The sequence below is a fragment of the Rhyacophila brunnea genome, unplaced genomic scaffold (genome assembly GCF_057557595.1).
Source record: "Rhyacophila brunnea isolate RB1 unplaced genomic scaffold, BYU_Rbru_1.0 scaffold_20, whole genome shotgun sequence".
NCBI lineage: Eukaryota > Metazoa > Arthropoda > Insecta > Trichoptera > Rhyacophilidae > Rhyacophila > Rhyacophila brunnea.
This window is the reverse complement of record NW_028232860.1, coordinates 26,136,666-26,162,292: the sequence shown is the minus strand read 5'-3', so window position 1 is coordinate 26,162,292 and position 25,627 is coordinate 26,136,666. Positions and strand designations below refer to the sequence as shown.

At 34.4% G+C, this 25,627-nt stretch overlaps 2 protein-coding genes across 2 annotated transcripts; both read left to right on the top strand.

Moving 5' to 3' along the window:
• The first annotated feature begins 1,643 nt into the window (after positions 1 to 1,643).
• Positions 1,644 to 8,309, top strand: LOC147071471 (uncharacterized). Its single transcript, XM_085947853.1, has 3 exons — positions 1,644 to 1,748; positions 3,092 to 4,727; positions 5,659 to 8,309. Exons 2-3 carry the CDS (start codon positions 3,092 to 3,094, stop codon positions 5,703 to 5,705), a joined length of 1,683 nt encoding a protein of 560 aa, XP_085803979.1. The 5' UTR covers positions 1,644 to 1,748; the 3' UTR covers positions 5,706 to 8,309.
• A 1,658-nt stretch (positions 8,310 to 9,967) lies between these two features.
• Positions 9,968 to 19,853, top strand: LOC147071470 (uncharacterized). The gene is made up of 7 exons (XM_085948139.1): positions 9,968 to 10,288; positions 10,653 to 10,793; positions 12,925 to 13,093; positions 13,446 to 14,181; positions 15,661 to 16,189; positions 18,160 to 18,274; positions 19,513 to 19,853. The coding sequence occupies exons 2-7, from the start codon at positions 10,673 to 10,675 to the stop codon at positions 19,745 to 19,747; spliced, it is 1,905 nt and encodes a 634-aa protein (XP_085804265.1). The 5' UTR covers positions 9,968 to 10,288; positions 10,653 to 10,672; the 3' UTR covers positions 19,748 to 19,853.
• The last annotated feature ends 5,774 nt before the right edge of the window (positions 19,854 to 25,627 follow it).

The window sequence follows — 25,627 nt, the reverse complement described above, 5'->3', positions numbered from 1 at the left end:
TGGTTAACATCCGTTTCTCTTAAAAACAAAAAAATGTTAATACAAACCTCCACTATGTGAAGGCCCATATTATGATCCTATTAGGATCGGATATGGTCAAAAGAAAAAGAAGAAATAATTTTCAATAAATTGTTGACATCTTATTTTATTTTCTTCTTAAGTTGGCCTATTAAATAAACATACACTAGCTTGCATCTTCGCCCTACATTCTAAAACATTAAAAAATTTTGGTATTTGGCCGTAGACAAAAAATATTTGCCGACCCTGGTTTATAATTATGCATTGTTAAGCTTTGTTATAATCGTTCACCTCCGACCAACAGGCAGTGTGTCAGATTTATTTATTACAATAAGACATTTAAAAAATGTTGATAATACGACGGACGTAGCGGTCGGTTTAAAGATCTTACGTAGAGATCTGGCGTAGAGGTTAGTCGTAGAGACCGGGCGTAGAGATCTGGCGTAGAGATATGGCGTAGAAGCCAGGCGTAGAACTACAAGCGAAAGTCGTATCCAGTGTCCAGAAGTTGACAGTTATATTAGTTATATTGTCAATACAACTTTCAAACGGTTTTCAAACAATGTTCAATGTCCACGCACATAATATTAATATGTTGGTCTGGACTAGGCACAACACATAAAATAGACCCAGTGCTTCTTTTTCAAATGGCGTTCTTTTCATATGTATTTTACCCTGTTGGCTATAAATTATGCACACGCCACTGTCACGTCATATGTTTTGATCAGCGACGATTTTTTTTGACGCAAATGAAGCAATTGATTCGTCTGGAGATTTTAAAGGCGGCCTCGGGCTTTCATACAATTATTAAATTATATTGAAACATTAAATATATGCGTATTTCTCCCAAATTGAGTAGGTATAAAATATTAGCTAAAACATAACCAAATTCTTGTAAATAACATCAAAAGGGCATAAAACTTAACCACTCAAACAGATTTTTAAAAAGAATGTCTCATTGCTGTCAACTTCAATAATAATTGGATAGAAAAAAGATGCTTTGTTATTTTATTGGGTATCTACGTAGACGGCAGAGATTGTAGTAGACTCTGATTTTCAGACCATGCAGCAGGATTAGATAGTGCTCAACCATCGATGGGGAATCCTGCATACTAGACCTTACGGTCGGTGTTCGATTGGCAGACCAAGACTCCGGTAGTTGGACGGTGTTAACGGAGATTAGACACCTGGAGGATGCTGGCCCTTGGCCAAGTTCTTGGTAGAGATTACGATCCGCCCTGGGTTGTAGGGTCACGTATGATGATGATGGTAAAACTGATAAAAGCAGTAAGAGCATCGGCCCTATAAATACCTAAACTCGCCACTGGTTTTGACGTTTATTTCATTCATTGCAAATAATTTAATCAATCTTTCACATACATACAAAATATATTATGTTAAACTTGTTAAAGTAATAAGGAAATGATCATTAGGTATGTATCGTATTCATATCGCAAAAGTGTGTGTAGCTGAATTTAACCTTTTGGCTACATGATTTTAGATAAGGACAATTATTTTTTTAAATGTCATATTATTGTATTAATTTAAGTGTTAATCTTATCAATGATATTTTTTATGGAGTCTCGTTTAGCGAATTCTGACAAGAAATAATAAAATTATAATTTAGTCAGACATTATTACCGACCGCACCAGAAGATTGCGTTCGAGAATCGTCTGAACACAGTTATAAATAATATAATCTTGGTTATTTGAGAAATGTCCCACTAAACGTGAGTATATTATATTAAAAATACGTTAATAACTAAGATTCTTTAATAAATGCAATCAAAAATGAGTGTCTGTAGCAGGGCCGTAACTAGTGTTTTAGTGCCAGAGACAGTAAAAAGAAATGCTAATTTAAGTGGCCGATTTAGGTAGATTTATAAATATTAAAAAGTAAAAATAACAAAGTGTCTCTTTCCCAGAATCCCATCCTAGAATAAAAACAATTATTATTGAAGGTGACAGTGCTGACTGATGACTGATGACATAATACTATTAGTGGTTTAATTGTGTTTTGTGCATTACTACGTATCTGTACGAGTGGTTATATAATATGCCGCTTTTATGTCGGTTGCATGGCTTTTTTATGCTGTATGTAATATGTTCAATGACATTTTGAATATGTTATACTCAATTCATGAGTAATACGTATATTATTAAGACATTTGTATATTTTAATAATTGAAAATAATAAGTTATCTTCTGCGTCAAAGGAAATGTCGCCGCTGTAAATCTGCATGTCCCTGATAACTATCTTAAAAATCGGGAGCATCAGTTGTTTGTTCTCCCAATGAGCAGAACTAACCTGCCATTGCCAATTAGGAGGGCAATAATTCTGTTCAACCAAATCGCTTCGGATATATTCCACTTACATAAGGATGAGTATAGGTTACGTTGTTTTATAAATTCTTAAAATTGGGTCTGCTTAGCTAATTCGGTGTACTTCCTTGTATCAAATTTTTTTTACTGTTTTCTACTGTTTAATTACTTAATAATGAACTATTCTTTTTTTATATAATACTGTTTTAATAATGTTTCTTTGTTTCTAAATGTCATGTTGTGAACTAAATTTATTTCGCAGCTGTCATTTAATTATGACTATGCGTGGTATTATGATGTTTCGTATTAACGTAACGCCCAGGGCTCGCAATGGACCGGAACGCACCGGAGCGCCGTTCCGGTTCATAAAATCCCCAAAACAATCAATCCGTTTCGTGGAACTATTTATTTGACCACCTGAGCTAGATAGGCCATATATGTTATAACAACATATCTAACATACTTATTTTGATAAAATACATATACAATTAAATAGCTGTTCTGTGTTAATATTTTCGTAAAATTATCAAGCGCTCCGGTTCGTAAAATTTTCCATTTCGAGCGCTGGTAACGTCACATTTTATTCATCTCTGACTAATTTTATGAACGATATCTGATATATAAGACAGAATGTCCGTAGCCCTTGCTCGAAAGTCGACTATTTTGTCAAACTAACTAGATAAAAATTAACTGAATTGCAGTAGGTATTCCATTTTTTTTTTAAATCAACTGATTTTTTTATTTATTTCAGATGAAAACTATCATCACGATCCTCGTTTTAACGGCGAATGGCATATTTCCAGTTCTTGGTCAAATTTCATCATGCGGATACGCTAATGATTTTAACACATACTTCCAATGCCGGTCGGGTCAGATGACGTGCACCATTTCCGGATGTTCCAGTATACCGCAGTGCTCTTATGGTAGTAGCTATTCAAATGGGTACTGCGTCACCACTTCCGGGACCACCTGTTCGGATAATAGTGTATACTCAAACGGAGGCTGCGTGGACACATCGTATAAAGTTCAATGTCCTGCCGGATCATCTTACAACAACGGAGTGTGCGTCTATAATAACCCTGCACCATGTCCTCTGGGATATCCGACATGCAATGATATGACCAACAGCTGCCAAGGATCAAATTGCATCACTCAAACTTGTTCGCAAGGCCAGGTGTTATACCAAGGCAATTGCGCCCCATCGTCAGTCGCTACCTGCCCACTGAATTGGATCCAACACAATGGATTATGCTACAGCAGCCAGCCATGTACTCCTGGTACCAATAATTGTAACACAGGCACAACTGTGATCAATAACTGCCTTCCAGGCTGGCAAATAGTCAACAGGACATGCACTTATCCAAACGTCACATGCCCTGATAATAGTTATCTAGTAAATGGAGATTGTGTTACGTGTGCGGCCAATTCTACGTTTTTCAATGGAACCTGCTGGCATTGTACGTCTGGAATGGTACTTAGTGCCAACGGTACATGTGATTGCCCTCCTGGAACTACATGGCTATATAACAGCTGCGTAGAAACATTAACATGTGCCAAAAATGAATCTTTGGTGAATGGGATTTGCATGAGATGCATTGATGATGAGTGCTGCAATACGACCAGTTGTAATAATTGCTTTCAATATTGTTACCAATATAGTAGTCCTGGTTTACTTTCCGGTTGTCAGGCTAACTGCTTAATAAATACACTTCCATTCGGACCGAATTCCTCTGCGAGGCGTATTCCAATTAATGTCACATTACAGGCATCTAATGTAACCGTTCCAGGTGCGAATGTGGTGAATTTAAATAATGCAAACTTGACCAATGTTGTCAACATTACGAACATCGTCAACAATACAAACACACACAACGTCATCACGACAATCAATAACACAAATCTAAACAATATAAACCTGGGATCAATTTCAAAATCTCACAATGAACTAAATTATTCTGAAAATTCAGACGCAGATGGGCAGTGTTGCGTAATAATAGAGCCGGGTCAATGTTCACAGAGAGCTGACAAAAAATGGATATGCAACGAGAGAAGGCGCCATTTATGTGGAGAGCAGTGTCTGTCCAGCACAGTATATGGGCCTGACACCGCAGACACGACAAACATTATACTGAATCCATCCATACACCCAGGTCTGAATCATAATTATCTACCAGTACCAGCCGAATTAAATCAACAACCAATTGTCGTCAATATGCCTACAGTCCCAGTTCAACAACCTAGGCCAATTCAGCCAATTCAGCTAACTCAATCTAATCAACCGATGTCAGTAAGCCCTGATGTTATGGGAGGATATCCTGTGGAGGGACAACGTTGCGAGTACCAAGAACAGTGGCCTTTTGTGAACTGTGACTACAATGTACGAAGAGGTAAGTGTCAGAAAAAAATCTAATCAGTATACGAAATAATAATATGTCAATAAGTGTGCCTAACAACAATGAATAATATGTTTTGTTATTGTATTCCATCTCGAATGGAAAACATATTGCGCAAATGAACCTACTATCAAAAAGTGTGGCCATATTTGGGGTGAATTTTTTACTGTTCCATCAGAAGTAGCGAGGTGTGGTGTTTTAGAATGTTGTTTTGTTCAAATCGTGCAAATTTGTTCACTTGTGTTTAAGACAAACGCGCACATAAAGCGGGGGAGGGAAGATATCTCTTGGTCTGGATAGGCATCTCTGATTCTACATGTTGCGTAGACTCATTTTGAAATCCTGTAACAAATAATATTAAAAAATAATATGCTGTAGGTATATGCATGGAATAAAAAGGATTTCAAGTTATACACATTTATATTTTTATGAAAATCGATGTTTTTATAAATATAAAAAATATTAAAACTATGAATTAAACAAAAATCTCTTAGGCGAAGCCTAGAAAAATTAATAAACTAAACTTTAATAATAAATATGACCATAAAACATAATATGTAATAATAAGATGGGGTCTGATTCAACAAATTCACATTGTATTACATTTTTTTTACAATTGTAAGTTTATCTTTGACTCAAAATAAAAAATATTTTTATTATATTTTTAAAATTACTTACATATTTATTAATTAACACAGTTGAAATTGTAGATTATCAAAAAAAATGTCTCAAATTGCAAGCTTCGTATTTTTCCCCTAGGTGCCTCTCGTAAGTACATCGCCTTAAGGTAAACACGTTGTATGGAGTCTTCAACACTGATACATGTGTTCAAAATTAAGCTCGTCCAAAGACGTGGTAATCATCCCCCTTGGACCCGCCTAATTAATACAATTTAATGTACATAATGTCTTCTCTTGTATTACAGATTGCGGAGCGTGCACAGGACTTCACTGTCGGACTATGTGCACTTAAAAGGAATATAAGATGTCACTCTGAAGTGTTCAACATTGTGATTAGAAGTTAAATTAATCAACTATTCAAATAAATTATAGTAAATTAGATTCGGCATGGAATATATCGAGATTGATAAGCCAAAGGGCAAACAGAACAATTATTTACCTACAACTTTTCAAAAAATAATAACTTTATTTGTTTCGTCCAAAGAGTCGTATAAGTTTTTTCTGTTATAACATTTGAAATTATTTTGTAAGCACATGAAACAATGTGATTAATTTGGTAAACTCCACAAAAATATTAAGGTCGCTCAGTTGCCGTTCCGATGTTCGTACATACACAATGGCGACCTTTTTTATATGTCCATTGTGATTATTTACTAGAGTGCAGTTATACCTAAATGGTTTTACACAAAGTTAATAATAATGCCGAAATAGAGTAGTAAGTATTGGCTGCTTAAGTAGTTATCTAAATTGGCAAATAAATATCATAGTCCATATTATATGACGCCACGTCTGATTTGTGACGAAGAAGAGAAGGGGTCAGAGAAAATGTGACGTCACAAAGCAAAAAAATACTTATATAAAAGTATCTGAAAACAACAATGTTGGGGATCGAGATTTAAGGATAAAAATTTAAAAAAAAAATTATTGTTTTTTAACATTTAGGGGGGGTCATAAATGTGGCGTAATGTAGATAGGGAGGTACAAAGGTACGTAACGAAATATGACAATGGGGGGGGTTTAAAAATGGCCAATATCGTGTGACGTCATATTATTATGTGTACGGCCCCATAGCAGTAGCGTGAAGCTCTCTCTCTGCAAATGGAGCTTGCAGTACGAAGTCACAATCGCACCGTGAGTGAAGACATCTGCAAAAGACATATTTTGGATATAATATATTAGGGTTTGAAGTTTTCGTTTTGTTAGGAGAAATAGAGTTTCTAAAAAAAACATAATATTTGGTTTATATCTACATTATATTGCATGTTCTTTCAGTTACTTCACTTACATTATCAAGTTCACGACTTTTGCAGTTGTTTTGCATTTAATCTCGAAATTGAAAAATTTGCAGATGCCATGGTTTGATTGGTGCGACTTGTAACGATTTTTCACTTTTCTAAGCCAATAGTTTTTTAAAATTTATTTGTCTCGAAACGCCTTTTGCATCTAAAGTTTTTTTTCACGGCGCCCTAAAAATACCAATTAGTGGGATAGGATTCTCTACGCAGTTTCTCAAATCTTTAAATCAAACTAACCGGTTACCCAGTGACATACCTAGGCAAAGTGCCGCTGTTCAGAATGCCTTCAAAATTATAGTATTTCGGCAAAAAAAATATAGTACGCGTTGAATAACCAATACTTTTCTACATTTTCAAAAAAATCTACCTAAAGTGATTAACGTCAACTTTTTTTACAGAAATTCAAAATAAAGTAATTAACGAGAGCTTATTTTAATTCTCACGAGCTACCTACATACTTTAGCGCTATTTTTCATTTATTGTCAACTTTCTTTCCGAATTTTCAAAATTATAGTATTTTCGGACTTCTAATATATCGTACATAGTACGCGGGCCGTACATAGTACGGTTGGTATCGCTAAATTGTATCTACCACGTAAATATTTGGCTATTTTTAAGCGAAGAGGTACATGCAAATATTTTTTAAATAACACAAATCGTTTGCGCTGCATGCGAATTATTTATCTACTCCACGGAATCTACTCTAAAAATTGTATTATACGTAGGTAGGTACCTATTCCTTCCTTAATTTTCACTCCTAAGCAACACATAACCTCGTAACGTCACTACAGCTACACACAATTGTGTCAGATGTTGATTCCATAATATGTATTGTATCTACTGTACTATTATTTTCCTGAAAGTATTTTTAAAACTAATTGCTAAGGACGCTAAGGTGAAATAGGTTTTTCAAAAACAATGCTATATCGTGAGGAAACGTTGTAAACCACAAACGGGTGCAACAATGGATCCGATCATTATGATCTATGATTTTTTCTATAATCTAAGGTGTTGTATTAAGATTGTCTGAAATATTATTGTTAATCTTTTCAAACAACCAGTGGCGCCACTGGGTGTTAGTCGCGTGGCGCGTCTCACAATTTGAATACTGCTGCAATAAATTAATAATTTTCACCCAAAATATCAATAATTATACTTTATTGACCCCGATCCGAATTCCAATATAATATTATATAGGTACCTAGGTAATATGTTGCGATATAAATCGATTGTTATAAACAATGTTGTATTATGTACTTAAACTTTAAATAAATTTGGGCAGTGGTATTCAAAGTATGCACCGCCGCACTCTGGCAGTGTTTCCATATTTATTATTAGCGATGGAGATCACAAGTTGAGTCTAGCAAGGCGAACTTATAGGTACCTACTACTGAATTCCATGAGTAGGTATGTACCTTTCAATGCATTTTTTGAATGGGGTAAAATGGACCCTGAAATAATATATTATACCTAATATTATGTAGGTACATTAAACTATCATTAAATACATATTATTCAACGATATTATATCACGGCAAATACAGAACGCAAAATTTTATAATTTCAAGTCAATTGAAAGTTCCAATAAAAAATTTAAGTATATTAATTTATTATATTATACCTACCTAAATGAGTCGTCTGCCCTGCAGCCAGAATAATCTGACCCCATTCTACCTATGCTACCATACGTCCCGGTTTCGCACATTGGTCCCGGCCGGATTGACATTTTGTCCCGGCTGTTATTTCGCGTATTAATGATTGTCAACAATAAATTGTCATGATTGACCGCAGACAGAAGACGCATTTTGTAAGTGTTATTAAGACACTTCAAATAGAAAAGAAGTAAAACTAGCGCCAGTGCTGTTACCTATATTATACTTTTGACCATTGGAAGATGTGCACGTATAAGTACCTACTGGATTTTAAGTCTGTTCACGGCGAGACATCGGAAATATTGACTGAAAACATAATTTCAACATTGCGTTGTCATGAGATCGATAAAATGATAGCTGTATGATGTGGTGACAATAAAATTGTAGCCCGAATTTTGGAGGCATACATAGAAGAAGGAAAAATAACATTTACAGCCGACTTAAACAAGAACTTGATGTTAATATAATTATGCACATTGCACAATATACTTCAATCTGATATGGATGGTCTGCCAATCGAAATTGAAGCTCTTGTTGTGAAAATATCATATAATTAATATGTTCATATTTACACAGTTTGAGTAGGTAGGTAACTCAATTGGCCACTCCGGCATTACCTACATGCAACTTTTTTATGAGACAATTAAAAAAAAAATAAGTGCTGAAAAAAAGTTCATTCTAGCGAGAAATACCTACGACTTCTTCTACGATGGCGCTACAGCTCAAGTCGAGCCCTGGCCTCCTCCACCGCCGTCCTCCAGCCGGAACAGTCCTCCGCACGTCTTTTCCAGTTCCTGATTTTTAGCAGCTGGTTGGCATCTTTTGTAATGTTATCACCTAAGTACCTATGAAGGCTATGACTGGTACAATAAATAAATAATTTAAATTTCTGCTGCAGCAGAATTCTTCATTGGTAGATACTTACATATTTTTAATAATAAAACAATTTTTAGTGGGTAAATTTGTTTCATTCACCTATCTCTCGCAGTAACGACCCTAGGCAAAATGCCGCCCCTGGGCAACGCTAAAATAACGCCCCACTTTTTATACAGTCTTTTTTATCATCCATCCACGTTTCGTTTCTGGTCACCATGGACGTCGAAGGGCAACGGAAGTAAACTAGACATCGCGAACCCGACAATACAATAATTACAGTCTTGTTAAACCTTTTATGTGCTTAAATTAATAGGTACATTTTGTTTTCAACCAGTGAGCGTAATTTTTTTATGCAAAGATATTTTTGTTATTATGTATAAGTTTGGGTAGCTATTTCTATATTTTATACCAAATGATTCTCCCAAAGAGATTATCTCAGAGAATCTCTTTGGATTCTCCTCAATTTGCCGCCCCCAAGCGACACTCAATCTGCCTATAGTGCCTACCCCTACGGGACGTCACTGATCTCTCGTTACTGCCCTGGTTTAGAGTTTCATAGTATGGTAAGCCTAGCTATAAATAACCTACCTCACAAAAATTACCCAAAGGTGGCCCAAATTCACCTCGGTTTGTTGGTGTACGTTGCAACAATGAAAAGATATCTGTTCAAAAAAATATATTATAATCGCCATACAATATAATTCGAACGAACTATTTCAAATGTCAAAATTATAACCTCAAATTATAATGGTTATGTTATACTGTATACGCGATATTATTTTATATTTTACAATATAGGACGCTGGCATATATTCGTTTTAAATAATATGCAAATTTGAAACAATTAGAGAAGATGTTTATGAATTTAGAAATAAATATTAGTCACAATTATTAATTACGGCTTGATTGAATGGGCCCGTACTTACACTTACCTAGGTATTCGTGATCGCTTTTTTTAAAAAACTGAATGAAAATGCATTGATAGGAAGACTTCGACAAATCCTAACTAGATCACATACATTAGTGAACCGTGTTTTTGTGTGTGCAACTCGGTTAGTATAATAAAAAATATTAATTAGTTTAGGTTTGCGCCGATCATTTGCAAACAATTTATCGTAAGAAAATTACGGCGACGGTGGCCGAGCGGCTTAAGCAACGGCTTATAATGTCGTTGATCCCGGGTTCAAATCCTGGGTCTGGAAAATACACATAAGTACTGTTTTTCAATTTGTGTTTGGAGTCAAGAGTATGGACCTAATAGGTTGAGGAAGTGGTAACATCCATTTCTCGTTATAAAAAAAATCTGTTAATACAACCTCCATACTTTCTGATGGATATTAAAAATAATATTTTTTTTGCTGATGTTTTGTTATATTGAGTTTTCTTTTAAGGTAATTCAAAATAATCTACTTCTAGGGTGTCTTTGAATTACTGCTATGGCCCAGATGGTGATAGCTCTCTCAAGGCATGTCTTGAAAAGGATAACAATTAACTATTTATCCTACTCGTCATATAGCAATACCGGAGATCAAAATCACTATACATTACAGGAAAAAGGTAATTATGTATCTATGAATGACCTTAATCATTGAATTAGAAATAATAAACACAGGTTTCACTATAAGTTTATTAGTTCTTATCCATAATTATTTATGATACATCCATAGGTTTCATTCTAATGGATATTTTCAAATGGTAATAATAGTAAAGTTTTACAATTCAATATTTTATGCTGCGTAACCACTACGTTCACGAAATTGCTCAGCGATCGTTTTCAGTGGATACTTAGTGGATTTCGCGAATCACAAAATGTGTTTTGAACACTATCGGTTTTCTCGCGAATACAAAGGGTAGCGCACTGCATTCATGGGCACCAGTGAACCAGAAGTGTGTTGTATATGTCGTTTTCGTGTAACATACTTGTAACTATAATTCATAATGGAGTGGACCACTAATTCAGACGACATGTTCGCTTAACATTCAGATAAACATTGCGGAGCGACTGTGTTCGCAAAGCATGTCTCCATTTGAGCGGTTACAGATTCTCGGAACGCTACTGTTTCGCGAACATATTGGGTGCGCAGCTTGATACTCTTTGTGTTGACATGTACAACTTTACTAATTTTTTAAACAGACAAATTATTGCTTAACCAAAAAGAACCAACAAATTCAAACAGTTTTGGTTGTATTATAATATTGCGGAATAAGTTCTAATAAAATTATAACTAAACATTTCAAGGATTTATTATTTCTAATAGAGAAAATAAGACAATCTGAGGTTGTTCTATTATGTTTTCAAGCTATCACTAATAACTATTTTCTTAAATTATTGTTGAATTAAGTACTCCATATTGTCTGAACTTATTTAGCCCACAAGAGTAATACTAGACTCTGGCTTCTATATCGAGACGTACACGTCATCGCGGCCGTTTCTGGAACTAAAACCGTTGTAACCATTCGTAAAGCATGACGTAGATGTCAATATATAGAAGGCGGACACTGGGTGGCCCACTCCCATTTCACACGCAGTGAATATTATCACCACAATAAACTGAGTGATAATTTTCCACCAAGCGGTTGCAGCGAAGCACTCACATTACGCTAAAGTGAATTTTTTTCTACACTGATTCAGTGTAATGTCATCATCATCATCAGGGTTGCGACAACCCGGTGTGGGTCCTGGTCTCCTCCAACAGCTCCCTCCACCTGTCCCTATCCAGTGTGGCCGCTTTCCAATTTGGTATCCCCAGAATACGGCAGTCAGTAAGCAGTGTAATGTAAAAGCTGCTATATAGTTCCGCATTCCACCGCAACCTGATGGCGGAAATTCATCCCGTGGAAATGGGAGTTAGAGCCTTTATAGAGAAAAGACAAATAATAATTGGTTTCTCTTCTACATTCAATAATCAATATAGTGGTTTAATAAACAATCTTTTTTATTTAACGAACAATTCACAAGATTTGAGAATGTAAATTCATTTTTTAATACACATTATTTGGAAACACCTCAGAAACTTACATACTAAAAAAAATATGACGCTGGGCGGGACTCGAATCGACTTTGATGGATGTGTGTTTGTGGCCCGTCCAGTGTCGTAAAGATTTTTTTCTAGTAGATATATTACTGTGCTGTTTTCAAATTATGTATATTTAATATAGTGGTTATTTCTTGGAAGAGTCAACATAATAATGATATGTATGATAATGTATGATACACCTCATATTATGCACATTCGGCATGTATATGTACAATTCTGTAGCCTATTTACACATGCATGGATTTACTGTTCGCAGTATGTATTATCGCGACCGTAACAGTGGACAAATATAAACATTTTGTATCCTGCAAAGTTGCAACATTGCATACTCTCTAATCTAGAAAATTTAACGGCTTCTGAATTTTCACAAGATAGTTGTAACTTGCGCAATTGTACGTATGTGCAGTAGAATGACCATGGCGACCCAGGCGGCAAACTATACGAACTACACCAAACAGAATGATATTGGCACGACAATCAGTATTTTTGTTTGTCAACAGTTTTTGTCGCAATAGTTTAATTTTAACGCTACTGCTGGCAGTAAATCTACGCATGTGCACAGGCAATATTATGTTTGTGGAATTTGACAGTTTCTAAAATATTGCACAATAATAATTTAGGCATATAATAAAGTGTACTTTTGTTTTCAGATGATAATGCCCAGGTTGCTAAACCTCCAGACATTTTACTGAATAAAATAAAAAATGCAGAGGGATTAAACCAGCTATTGACTGTGGTAGGATCGCACGGACAAATATTCAATCAAAAACACACCATTCAAACACTTAAATCAATATTTGAAGTCACCAAAATCGAAAAGTCAGTATAAATATTTATTACATAATTATTATACAGTAAAATCCCGTTAATTTAAAATCGACGTGACAGAAAATCGAAATACAAAATGTATTTCTTCGCTACTGCCAGATAGTGATACATAAATATCAGTGGCGAAGGGTGGAAGTAGTCTGTGGTGATCCAACATAAATAGTGCACACTAAACTTTGTCATACATACTTATTTGTTTTCTTCCGATTGCTGAGGTGTAGACGGAGATCCTGAAACCCAGGCAAATTCCCATATTGTTTTTTTATTCAATGTTTTTAGGTTCAGCCATGATTTAGGTACATTTTTATTTTTTAAATTCCATACAATTGTCTTTTTTTTTCAGAGGGAAAAACTTATCCATCAATATCATTGGCGATCCAACTTTTGAAAGATTATGCGGCATCTTAAAACGGCACTCGAGATTCTTAGATTTGAACGAGATAATTGACGCAATAAAAATTCTAACATTCATCGGAGTCCCTTCCAATAGTACAATCTTTCAAGTGCTTTTACAGCTGATCCGTCAGAATATCAACAATCTCTCTGTGAATCAAATAATTTTCCTCGATTTCATATTCTATCAGAGCGACAGCAATCACCTCATCGATTCGCTCAAGTTGGCAATGCCTCTAGTCTTCCAGATAAACCTCCCTCTGGAAATAGATAAAGATGACGTGCCGCAGTTGACGAAGCAGCTGGGCTACGCCACGCAAAACAATATTCACGACCGTTACATCTCTAACATTGTCACCTGCATCGTGCTGCGGAGTCAAGATATAAACTTGGATTCTGCAAAGTTAATATTGTGCTTTATGACTAGATTCAACCCTCAACATGACATAGTTCAGCCAGCGCACAGAAAGTTGATCAATATCTGTTTTAACATTGTGCTGAAGAACATAACCGAAATGACAGTTGACGATGTCCTGAGAACTCTTGGCGTGATTAAACGGAGAGTTTTGACGAATGGGATAATTTTTTATAATGAGAAGTTTTTCAATGCCTGTGCCGATTATGCTATTATAAAGGGACTCAACTTTGAAAAAACTATTTGTATAGCCAGAGATTTGGCCCGTGTCGTAAGTATAGTATTTATTTTTTTTATTCGATGAATAATACACAACATTTAAGAATGCTGCATTCTTTGTTGAACATACATAATTTAAAACAAACTCAGATATTATAATATACCTTATCGAGCTAAAACTGTACCAAATGATATTTGAACCCGCATCCATCGCATTCCAGGTGGTGTGCTTTAACGATACAATTACCAATCTCGTGAAAATTTCCTTTGAGTCGGGATTACCTTTCACAACACTGCAACGCTGGCAACACCAGTTGTGCACTTGCGACCTACTTCACCATATTGAATTACTTTTTCTCGTTGCCTTACGTGTTACAGTCCATCCCCGACTAGCTCAATCATGCCATTGCTTAAATTTAAATTAAATAACTGAACTTCTTTCTAAAAGGTGTAAGGTAGTTCATACATAATTCAGAAACACCGATTACGATAAAATCATTAAAATAAAAATGGTGCCGGGCGAGACTCAAACCTGCATCCATCGGATGTGTGCCAATGTGTTTTACCAATTTTAACCACGTGCAACCTACTTAATTATGACAAAATTAATTAACAGTTATGCAGGTGAAGCGCTTCTCAAGTTGCGTTCTCAACTGGCTTTTGTGGTTTGAATCAAGGTACCTGTGGCTGTCATCGGATTCCTGTGACCCAGACCTAATTATAATATTATTTATTAAATTTTCACATAGTCAGTCAATATAATATATAATATGATTCTGTAATATTATAAGATAGCGGATTCGCAATTTCATTTCAACATATTATTCCATAGTGCGCCGGTCAATAAATAGCGGGTCATAACTGATTGGACATGTCACTCGATTATAAGTTCCCGTTAAAAATACATCGCACCGAATTGCCATTTTATTTATTATATTTGATTGTGTACCCTTGTAATTATTGAAACAGTAAATAAACTTTCGCCTCCTCCATCATCACGAACAACTGCTACTGTCTTTCATCTGCAACACCTATCCACTGCTGAAATGGAATATGTATTTACCTTGATTCATTGCCGACATTTGGATCTCTCCAAATTTATGTCTTAACGTATTTGCACGTGCTAATAATTTAATAAACTATTTCTTTGTACTCAACAAAAAATTCACAAGATTTAAGAGTTTCACATTCTTTATTGAACACACACAATTCATAAACATAACTATTAGAAAAAATTTGGTGCCGAACCCGCATCCATCGGACTTGGTCTGTGGACTTTACCTTGCACCTAAGGTTAAATCTGGTCCTGATAATGACAAGTTTTTTTTCATCTCATTAATCTTGCACCCACGATAGCCGCGCAGCTTAAGCGTCGGCCCCTAACGTCGTGGATCCCAGGTTCGAATCCTGGGTCTGGCAAGTACACATATTGTTTTTTCAATTTGTGTATGAGGGACCTAATAGGTTGAGCAAGTGGCTAACATCAGACATTATCAAAAAAAAAAATCTTATTAAAACTGCACTGTTTCAGGCCCACACCAATTTCGAGTTATTGGATTACATCACAGAAAAGGCTTTGATTGAAGAAATTGAAAAATTTAGACCAAATTACATTTTTTCATACATCAATTGCCTGTCTAATGCTGACTACAAACCACAGAATTGGAAATCGGTCCAGGAAAGGATATACGGAAACCTACTGTTCAAAAGTGAGAGGACAGACATGCCGTGGTCGAGACTCGGCCTCCAATTAGCGAGCCTCGATTCCTACAATGACAGCTTATTAAATAAAATATTCGAAGAAGAATTTATTACCGAGTATTTGTCGAGAGAGAAGAATTTAATAGACAACATTCAAATGCTTCAGTTGTACAACTCAGTTATTGCTTTTCATCCCTCGTACTGTGGAACGACTCCACCATTAGAGTGTTTAGAAAAAGCTATCGAAATAAATTGTTCCAAATATATCAATCCAGTAATAAAAGCGACATTACAAGAAGGCCTCGGAGGGAAAGAATACCTAGCCACAGGAGTACAACTGCCTGGTGGATTATTTGTTGGTAAGAATTAATTTACATCGTCAATGCTTTCATAGCAACCTTGTTTATCTACCTAATTTATTATTTCGGTAAGTAAATAGTACATACTGCGTGCAAAGCGTTTACTTTCAAAAGCGGCTGAACGGTTTTTCGAGTATTTTGAGTTTTGGATATATATTTTGATAAATATATTTGTCTACCATAGTATGGTCTGAGTCTGTTTCAAAACTCAGCTAAATACGTCACAATTAATTATTAAAAATCTAGCTTAGTTTCAAAATCGGCGGTTAAAACGGTAGTAAAAGATATATTGCTCCTGGGACACTTTCGGCACAAATTTGAAGAGCGCCTATCGTTTGTTACGCCACGGTATATGCCTGCATTACGGGTGTGGCGGGTGGTGGAGGGAAAAACAAAGTAAAAGATATATTTTATTTCAATTTATCTCAAAATTGCATGGAACTATTTTAGCCGCTTTTGAAAGTAAGCGCTTCATTTTTACATATTATAAAAGTTGAGTTAAAACAATGAACAACGAATGAATACATAATGGCATATACGTTTTCAGCCTTTCATTTATTTTTTTGTTATCTGGGTGACGATTATTATATTGCCTTTCATATTTTTTGTTTTCTACGATCAATAAATAATCTTATTGGTTAATTTCTTGCCGTTTTCCATTTTGAAACGAACTGTCATAAGAGTGACCTAGTGTTGCCATGTTTACTGAAATATCAGTAGATTTACTGATATTTAATATCGGATTAAAGGTGAAATTTACGCGATTTTTTAGAATATATTGTGAGATTATAACAATAGCACGCTTTCAATTCTACTAATATAACTGTCAACAAGTACATATTGTAATCATTGCTTTTTTATACATTTTTATTAATCTAGTGAATTTTCAAAATTTCATCTGTCATAACTGCAAAACACTGTTTACCATAAACTGATTTTTGATAAAAGGTGATGTGTTATTGACTATGTAGAAAATATTTTCTTTGTCACAAGACAGCATAATTTGAATATAATTAAAAATAACCTTAAATTTACTTTCTTCTTTCCTTGGTGGACTTTGGCCACCTCAAATTCCTCCAATTTACCTGGTCATCTGTTTAACTTCTTCAGTCGATCACTCCTATCGCTTGTAAGTGTGTTTGTTTCCCAATAAGTCATGGTCCACCATTAAACATAAGGCGCTTTATCAGTACTTGTTCATCCATACTCATCATGTAGCCGACTTATCACAGACATTGAATTTTATGGATTCCAAAATGATATACAGTAGAACCTTGATATAACTGACTTTGGATATAACAGATCAAATATCCGGTCATATTTAGCAATTGTTAAAAACATACTGTTAATATTATACATGTTTAAATTCAGGTGTCACCAACAATATTATGCGCATGATAATCACGTCATACTTCTCGCACTCGAATTCGAGTCATAATGCTGTCCTGCTCGTAAACTGAACGTAGCACTGACATTTTAACGCTGGCTTCTAATTAATACAACTGCACAGCAGTTTAATTTGTTCACTCAAAGTGAATGGATGCATTTATTACTTCATTAAATAAGTTTACAATAGTTAGAAATAGATAAGGTGATCCTGGTTATCACATCATGACTGAAAGTGAAATACCAGATGAAGTTGTGATTTTGAAAAATGTGGATGGAAGTGAAGATAGCGAGGAAGAAGAAATAACACATCCAAAAACAAATCAAGATCTCGACGATCTAATAACTTTTATTGACTATTTGTCAGATAACTAAATTCAATTTTATTAGACGCATTTTCGTAATTTTAGAGAGTTGCTTCTTTTTTCAAAACAGGATTACCGTAAGCAAGCGTGTCGACATCGAACATTAACGACACCCCCTCACCCGCATTAGTCCGTTATATCGAGGTTCTACCGTATTTGTAAATGTTCAACGATTTTCGTAAAAAATTAATCACACATCATAAATTGCTTATTTTGCAGATTTTGTTGTTCAATTTAAAGATGGTAAAACACCTCTTGCCATTAATACCCACGATGACAATTTGGGCAAAGTTTTAAAGCTGGAGGATTTACAATTACATGAAGGCAGTGAAATGTAAGTATCTACTTTTAAGTTTTCGAATGTATTCATATTTTGTCTCATATATCAGAACTTATAGTAGTTGAAGTGCTGAGCATTGAACAGATGCAGTACACTGGTGACTATGTTGAGTAACTTGACTTCAAAGTTAAATGTATGATTGACAATTCTACATAATTCTATATGTGAGGTCTTCTTCTCAAATAACACATTATTACCAATCCACAAAAAAAAAATCTTTATGTTTTAATGCTTGTAGTGTTTGAAATACAGGTCAAACTAAAATATTCAAATTATATACAATTGCTATGAAAATGATGACATTTTATACCCATTACCATTACATAACACACATCTTTTTATAAAATGCAATAATTTAGGTACATGTAGGTATATTCTGTTTTACACTTAAATGGTATGTATGTGGTGATGTGAAAACTGATCTTTATGGCCCGTTTACACATGCATGGATTTACTGGTGGCAATACGTATTGTCACGATAAAATGCAAATGTAAACACGTATTATCGTGCAAGTTGCAGGATTGCATGCATGGATAAAATAAATTTAGCGGCTTCTGAATTATCATGCGATAGTTGCAAAATTGCGCAATATAATGATAGTGGCGAACCTGCCAGAAAAAAATATGAACTACACTGCGTAGAACATTTTGATGTTTACTGATTTTCACAACCTGTCCGAACATGTCAAATTGCATCACACAACAACAAATGCGTTTGCTTACGCATGTAGAATGTGATTGGTGAGACATTCAGCACTTTTGTGTGTATACAGTTATTGTCGTGATAGTTTACTTTTTACGCTATTGTTACCAGTAAATCCCTGCACGTGTACAGGCGCCATTACTCATTTTTTTAATTAAATCTTACACTAGATTAATCCTCAGCATGTCATTAATGTTTAATTAAAAATGCAGCTGTAGTGAAATAATACAAATAATATCTTTCTCTACGCAAAAAGTAAGCAGGACTTAATTGTGTATAGTCTGGTCGCTATTGCTGACAGTCCCACTCTTTCATGCTTTTGCCTGAATTATTGAAGCCTATTCTCAGAATGGTATAGGTACTTATAATACCTAACCTAACAGTGAATTTGTGATTATCATGAACTGAATAAAACTGCCAATTATATAAGATCTTATAAAATTTCTATAGTTTCTACATCTTCATAGTCTGGAGAATACTTTTCGATGGTAGCATTTTTTAAATTATTGTCTTTTATGTTATTTTTTAGTATCTGCATCATAAATTTCCACAAAGGTTGTTATTCCATAAACTGCAACCGATTAAGAGGACACCACAACCTGTTGTTGAGGACTTTAGAGAAACAAGGATTCAAAACATTGGCAATATCGAATATCGATTTGGATGGCATGATTTCTTCAGAACGAATCCCATACCTAATGAGAGAAATTAGCTACAAATATACAGAAAACAAAAACAAAAATGATATTGTCATCGGTACCTAGTCATCTGTTTAGCATCGATGAATTTGTTGAATATATACAATAGAATAAATGTGAAAAAATTAATCAATCTTATTTTTTTCTTGCATGATAAAAAAAATTGTGGCATTAGTTCAACAGTCTTTTATTAATTAAAAAAAAATGATTCTGTGCAATATTCTAATTTCAAAAAAATACAGAGTGAACATCGATCAATTTATTTCAATATTTTTTTATCTGTCACAATTTCTTTTGTCATTCTCATTTATATCCTTATACGACTTTTTTCACTCATTCAATTTTTAAAGAATTTAAATTTTTTTTAAATACATCACATTAATCAGTTCCTAAAAATGGATAAGAGCGGAGAGAGCCAAAACAGTCTGAGAATGTTTCAAACGAGCTATAAAATGTGCTGCAAAAGTGAAAACATTCAGCCATTAAAAGTTTTGAAAAATAATGATTTTTCTCTGGAATTATGTATAGATAAAGTTAAATATATCGACTGGGCACCAATTTTTATCGCATTAAGCGATGATTTGAGTCTACAAACCATATCAATAATCTGTCGCTTGCCAAACAAATCTGTCGTCGACCACATAGATTGTGAACGCTTAGCCAAAAATTTCATGAAATTTCCAGTCATTCTCACAAGATTCATGTTGACGAATTTGACAGCGGCAATATCACTCTGTTTGTCTCAATCTGCGTCATTGACTTCTCTACAATTGGAAGGTTTACCTCTGCACACGCCTTATCTTAACCCCATAACCGACGCGCTGAGCGTTACTAGTTCATTGAAGCACATAAGTTTTCAAAGCAGTCCATTAGGAGACGACGGGTGTTTGAAAATTTGTCAAGCACTACGCTGTCGCAGTAATATTGTGACTGTGAATTTTTCTGCTTGCGAATTAACATCTCAAGGTGCTCTATATGTCGCAAATTTGATAAAATATCAGAAGAATTACAGATACAGTGAAAATTGGAAACAAACGCTACGGTACAGATCTCCCGATTTGGACTCCATGTCAGGATTGCGAAGAGTGACATTATCCGATAATCACGAAATCGAGGATAAAGGGCTGCTTCACATTATCGATGTTATGTTGGATGATTTATGGATTAAAGCTATCGATGTTCAGCATTGCGGGTTGACTGAGATCAGTATTAAAAACAGTTTACAGTTGCTGGAAATGAATACAACCCTGCACGTGCTCGATCTTAATTATAACTATGGAATCAGTTTGAAATCGTTATCGAGCATCTCCTTTTTATTAAGAAAAAATGAGAGTTCTTCGAGCGATCAACAGAGATGGTATGCTATGCCGAAATGTAATCTTTTTAACAAAGAAAAATTGAATAGAAATATCAAGTCATCTATAAAAAATAAAACTTTGCTTGACAAAACTAAATTTAACAAACCTATTCTTGATTTACCGTTCAAATCAGAAATTGAGCTTAAGAAAATTAAAAAAGAGGCAACTGCTTTCAATATTTTACGTGATAAACTTAAGGAAGAGACCACTTATAGACGTCATTTGGAAGTGCTCAATGAAAAACTTCTCAGTCAAGTGAAGGAATTAAAACAGCAGCAAATCAAATATTGGAAATCAGATAATTATAACCCAGAATCGGAAATCTCGAATCCTAGAATAAGAGCTAAAAGCAACCTTCATAAAACATTCATAGATTTAACTGAAAATTCTTGCAATATTGAACCCAAACGTGAAATCGCCTTCAATGAAAATGCCAGTAACGTGGGTAAATCAGCCGGTGACACGTTGCATACTGAATCCACTAACAATCTTCCCAATCCAAATGAAACCAGTAATGATAACATACGCCCCGTCAGTAAGGATGTATTGAAGATCAATGCCAATAAGTTCGATAACTTGAGCCTGTTTAAAAATAAGATACTTACCGGTGCGGAGATTCTAGAAGAACTGCTAGCACAGCGTCATAAGTCATCGGGTCAGAGCAGCCAATTCAAGGGACAAAAGAAACATGACGAATCGATAAGTGATTCGTTCGTGAGATTAATCAATTCAAGTCAAGAGTGCTCCAATCAGCCGAGAAGTTGTCATGATGATTATTTCTAATCAGCTGAATAATAATTATATAAATGTCAGTGGCGAAGGGTGACTTTTTGAAAGAGGTAGGCTGTGGTAGTAACCATGCATGTCAGATATATTTGCGGGAAATAAGAAGATAACCCAATATGAATAGGTACGCTAAAACGTAGAAATTTCAAAAACTTAATTGGTTTGTTATAATTAGTTCATAAAACTAAGCAATTAGCTTGAATTACTTATGTATTTTCCTAAACATTTATAAACGTAACATACGCTCAAAATATATTACCTATCATGTATGAAAATATCCGTTGTTGTATATGTATTATGTTCCATAACAATTTATAATTTGACCCGTAAAACTAGACATTTTAAAATACTTCTATATTTAAAACACAGACTTAGGTAGGTACAATATCAGATATCTAAATTGTCTAACGAGTGAACTAATGAATAAATAAAAATCACGAGATAAATTATTTTATATTTTTATCAATACATATTTATGTGATTTAATGGCATAGAAATTATTTTTTTAAATTATCTTTTTATTAATTATTTTGAATAAATGCGCTCTCGCGACGCAAGCGCTAACGAAACAGCTTGCACATTTGTATGCGGGACGCCAGACATTTTGAAATTATGAGAAAAAAACTTCATATTGAAAAACCCGTCGATTAACGCAAAAATAATCCTATACAATATGTGAAGTGAAACGCGGCGTGTTTTATTTTTTTAAACTTTCAAGATATGCCATAGATGGTGCTTATTGAAATATGGGAAAAGATCGTAAAATTATGACAATTAAACGATAAATGTCTTTGGGGCATATTGAATATATTATTATTTGTGATTATATAAATAGTTAATATGAAAATAAAACTATTTTTCTTAAGAAGGTAGGCTTTAAATAATCGCCTAGTATGGAGTCTTCGCCACTGATAAATGTTATAGTAGTGATGTGAAATAAAAAGAATTATAACTATTTATTTTCGGTATTAAACCATTTCCTGAGGCCAACTTCTCTTTGGGTACCTTAGGGTTGAGTGTACCCCTGATCTAAAGTATCTCGAGATTTATGTTTGTTGATTGTAGAAAGTTTTGAATCACTGTCAGTAAGGGTTGATTCTCTAGCTACATTCAAAAAAAATTAAAGCACAATAATGTGTATATTGACATTTGTAAAAAAATTAGATTTGGTCTATGAACTGTAAAAAAGTTAGCTATGTAAATTTTTGGAACAAAGTTAAGGCCTACGACATCTACGGCTCTTGCGATACCCCCAGAACCTGCCTGTTTAGATTACTTACAAATTGGCATTCGGATGTCTGTTGTATACATATAGATAAAGTCTGAAGATCCCAAAACCATCATGATATTATTATATATATCGGGAGCTTTCTATCTTTTTCATTTGTTTTCTTGTTTCTAAAATCCAGGAATAACACTGGACACGGCTACCCTCATTTTCCGTTCCACATTAAGTTTTCAGCGAGATTTGGTTTTTATTACAGCTACCGCAAAATGTCCAGCTTGCCAGGGGTAAGTGGTTACGAATTGAAGCAGGATACACTGAGCTTTAAGTATTTATCGAAGAATATTCATCCTTTATTAAATATCTAGCACTATTTTTTCAGCAATTCTTTTCTAGAAAAATAGCACTGCTGATATTATCCAAGATTCAATCAGATATTTGTCTACAAATATTATCTTAAAGGAACTGTAACAAGACACTTAACTGGACATTTGTCTGCCAACGGAAAGTTGGATGGAAATTGGGCCCTAAATGGGTCTGAAATCAACACTTCTTGTCTGAATAATTATAAGTTTTAAATATTCTGCCGATGATCACACTTTAAAAAGGGATGTATATTAAAGTATCCCATGTTTCAAATTAGTGATGTAATATTAAAAGCAGTCAAAAGAATATTTTTTTTCATTAGCAATAATAACCCATTTGCATGTGCATGGATTTACTGCTGACAGTATGTATTATCGCTATCATAACATCTGTAAGTACACGTGCATGGATTTACTTGCACCAATAGTGTGTATTTTAAACTATCGCGATAATAACTATCTACACGTAAAAGTGCTGACTGTCTCGCCAATCTCATTCTTCAAGAGTAAATGAGACATGATGTTGTCTTTTTATAGTACTATTTGACAGGTCGTCAAAGGTAGTTGGTTTTTTTTACCGGCAAGTTTTTTATGATCATTCTACTGCGCCGATATTACACAATCCAACTGTCACGTAAAAATTCAGAAGCTTCTGAACTTTTTTTTTCATGCATGCAATTTGCACGATAATACGTATTTTACACGTGCATTTTTTGTTATGGCCGCGATAATACGTACTGTCAGCAGTAAACCCATGCATGTGTAAACAATAAAATCCAAGTGTCAACACCGATTATCGTCCAACTTGCTTGGATCATAAAAGTATGTATCAAAACTGGCAATGATCTACCACACCCTCACTGTCAACGTAAACAAACATATTATATTTGAAGAAGACTGGAAACTTTCGAGATTTGTGTGTATAGCCATACCATGAAGATATCCTGAGCTGATTACCATTTACCAATAAGGAGATTTTGAGACGAGAGAACTTATAGTCACTATCAAGCGCACACTTCGGCCATCAGCAGAAGTGTAGGTAGAAGGAGATTCTCTTGGCTATCCAACCTCCATAACTGGCTCAATGTCTGAGGCGTTGGGGATCTGATATGACTGGCTCAGGATCGGAAGGTTACTGTAAGTTGGTTGCCAACCTGCGATAGAAGACGGGACCAAAAGAAGAAGAATATTTGGGTGAGCTTATGGTAAAATTAATAAGAAATGATAATTGCTTCTGCAAAACCTGAGAAGTTCGTTATAAATCAATATGTATTTTTTTGTCAGGGAACCCTGAATGTGTTCATCCATCATGTTGAAACATTGCTTACTGTTCATCATTTTTAGATATGAAAATGCAGATTAACACAAATAAGTTGAACAGAAACATGAGTACAGAATTTCATTGCATTTTTTCAAATTGGTCAAGCTATTTTACTATGCAAAGCCTACTACGTGACGGTAAGTGATACAACGAGGTCACGTGAGCTTCCTCGTGATTAAAAATCCCCTTTAAAATATCAATGAAATCATATTAAATTAAGTGCAATATTTTTTTACATTTTCATGACTCAATTCCTATCATGGACCTATGGTGTAATCAACCAAAATCTTTTCTACGATCAACCAAAACTCATACCGCGGACACGCCTAATTTATATCATTGAATCATTTAAACTTTAGATGTCTTTATAAAATGAATAATGTAGAATAACATTTTTGCATCGTTTGTTGCATGCCTTTTCTACTTATAATTTTATTATAGATGTAGGTACTTATATGCATTTTTAAATTTGAATGGCTTGCATAAGTAGGTAGGTACCTACTTAAATTATTTTTGTATTTTTAAATTTATAAATTAAATTATGTTATATAAATGGTTTTTAAAGTATCATACTTAAAATAATCTAAGTTAATATACAGTAGCTGGTATTAAAAAAATATTATTATTATTGGTCGGTAATCTTTTGGCAATATACCTAGGTACCTACCTTACCTACCTATTTTATTTTAAATTTAACTGAAAAAGTAATATTGTGGGGTGGTTAATAATATAGTTTATTTATTTTGGAAAGATATGAAAATATTTCTCGTTAAATAATTGTTTTTTTTTGTTTTAATGAAAATATGAATTGTTCAAGTATACTTGAAAAGATTTATTTTTTCGCCCTTCTTGACAGATCCATAATTTTTTGTTGAATACTTTTTTAACGTC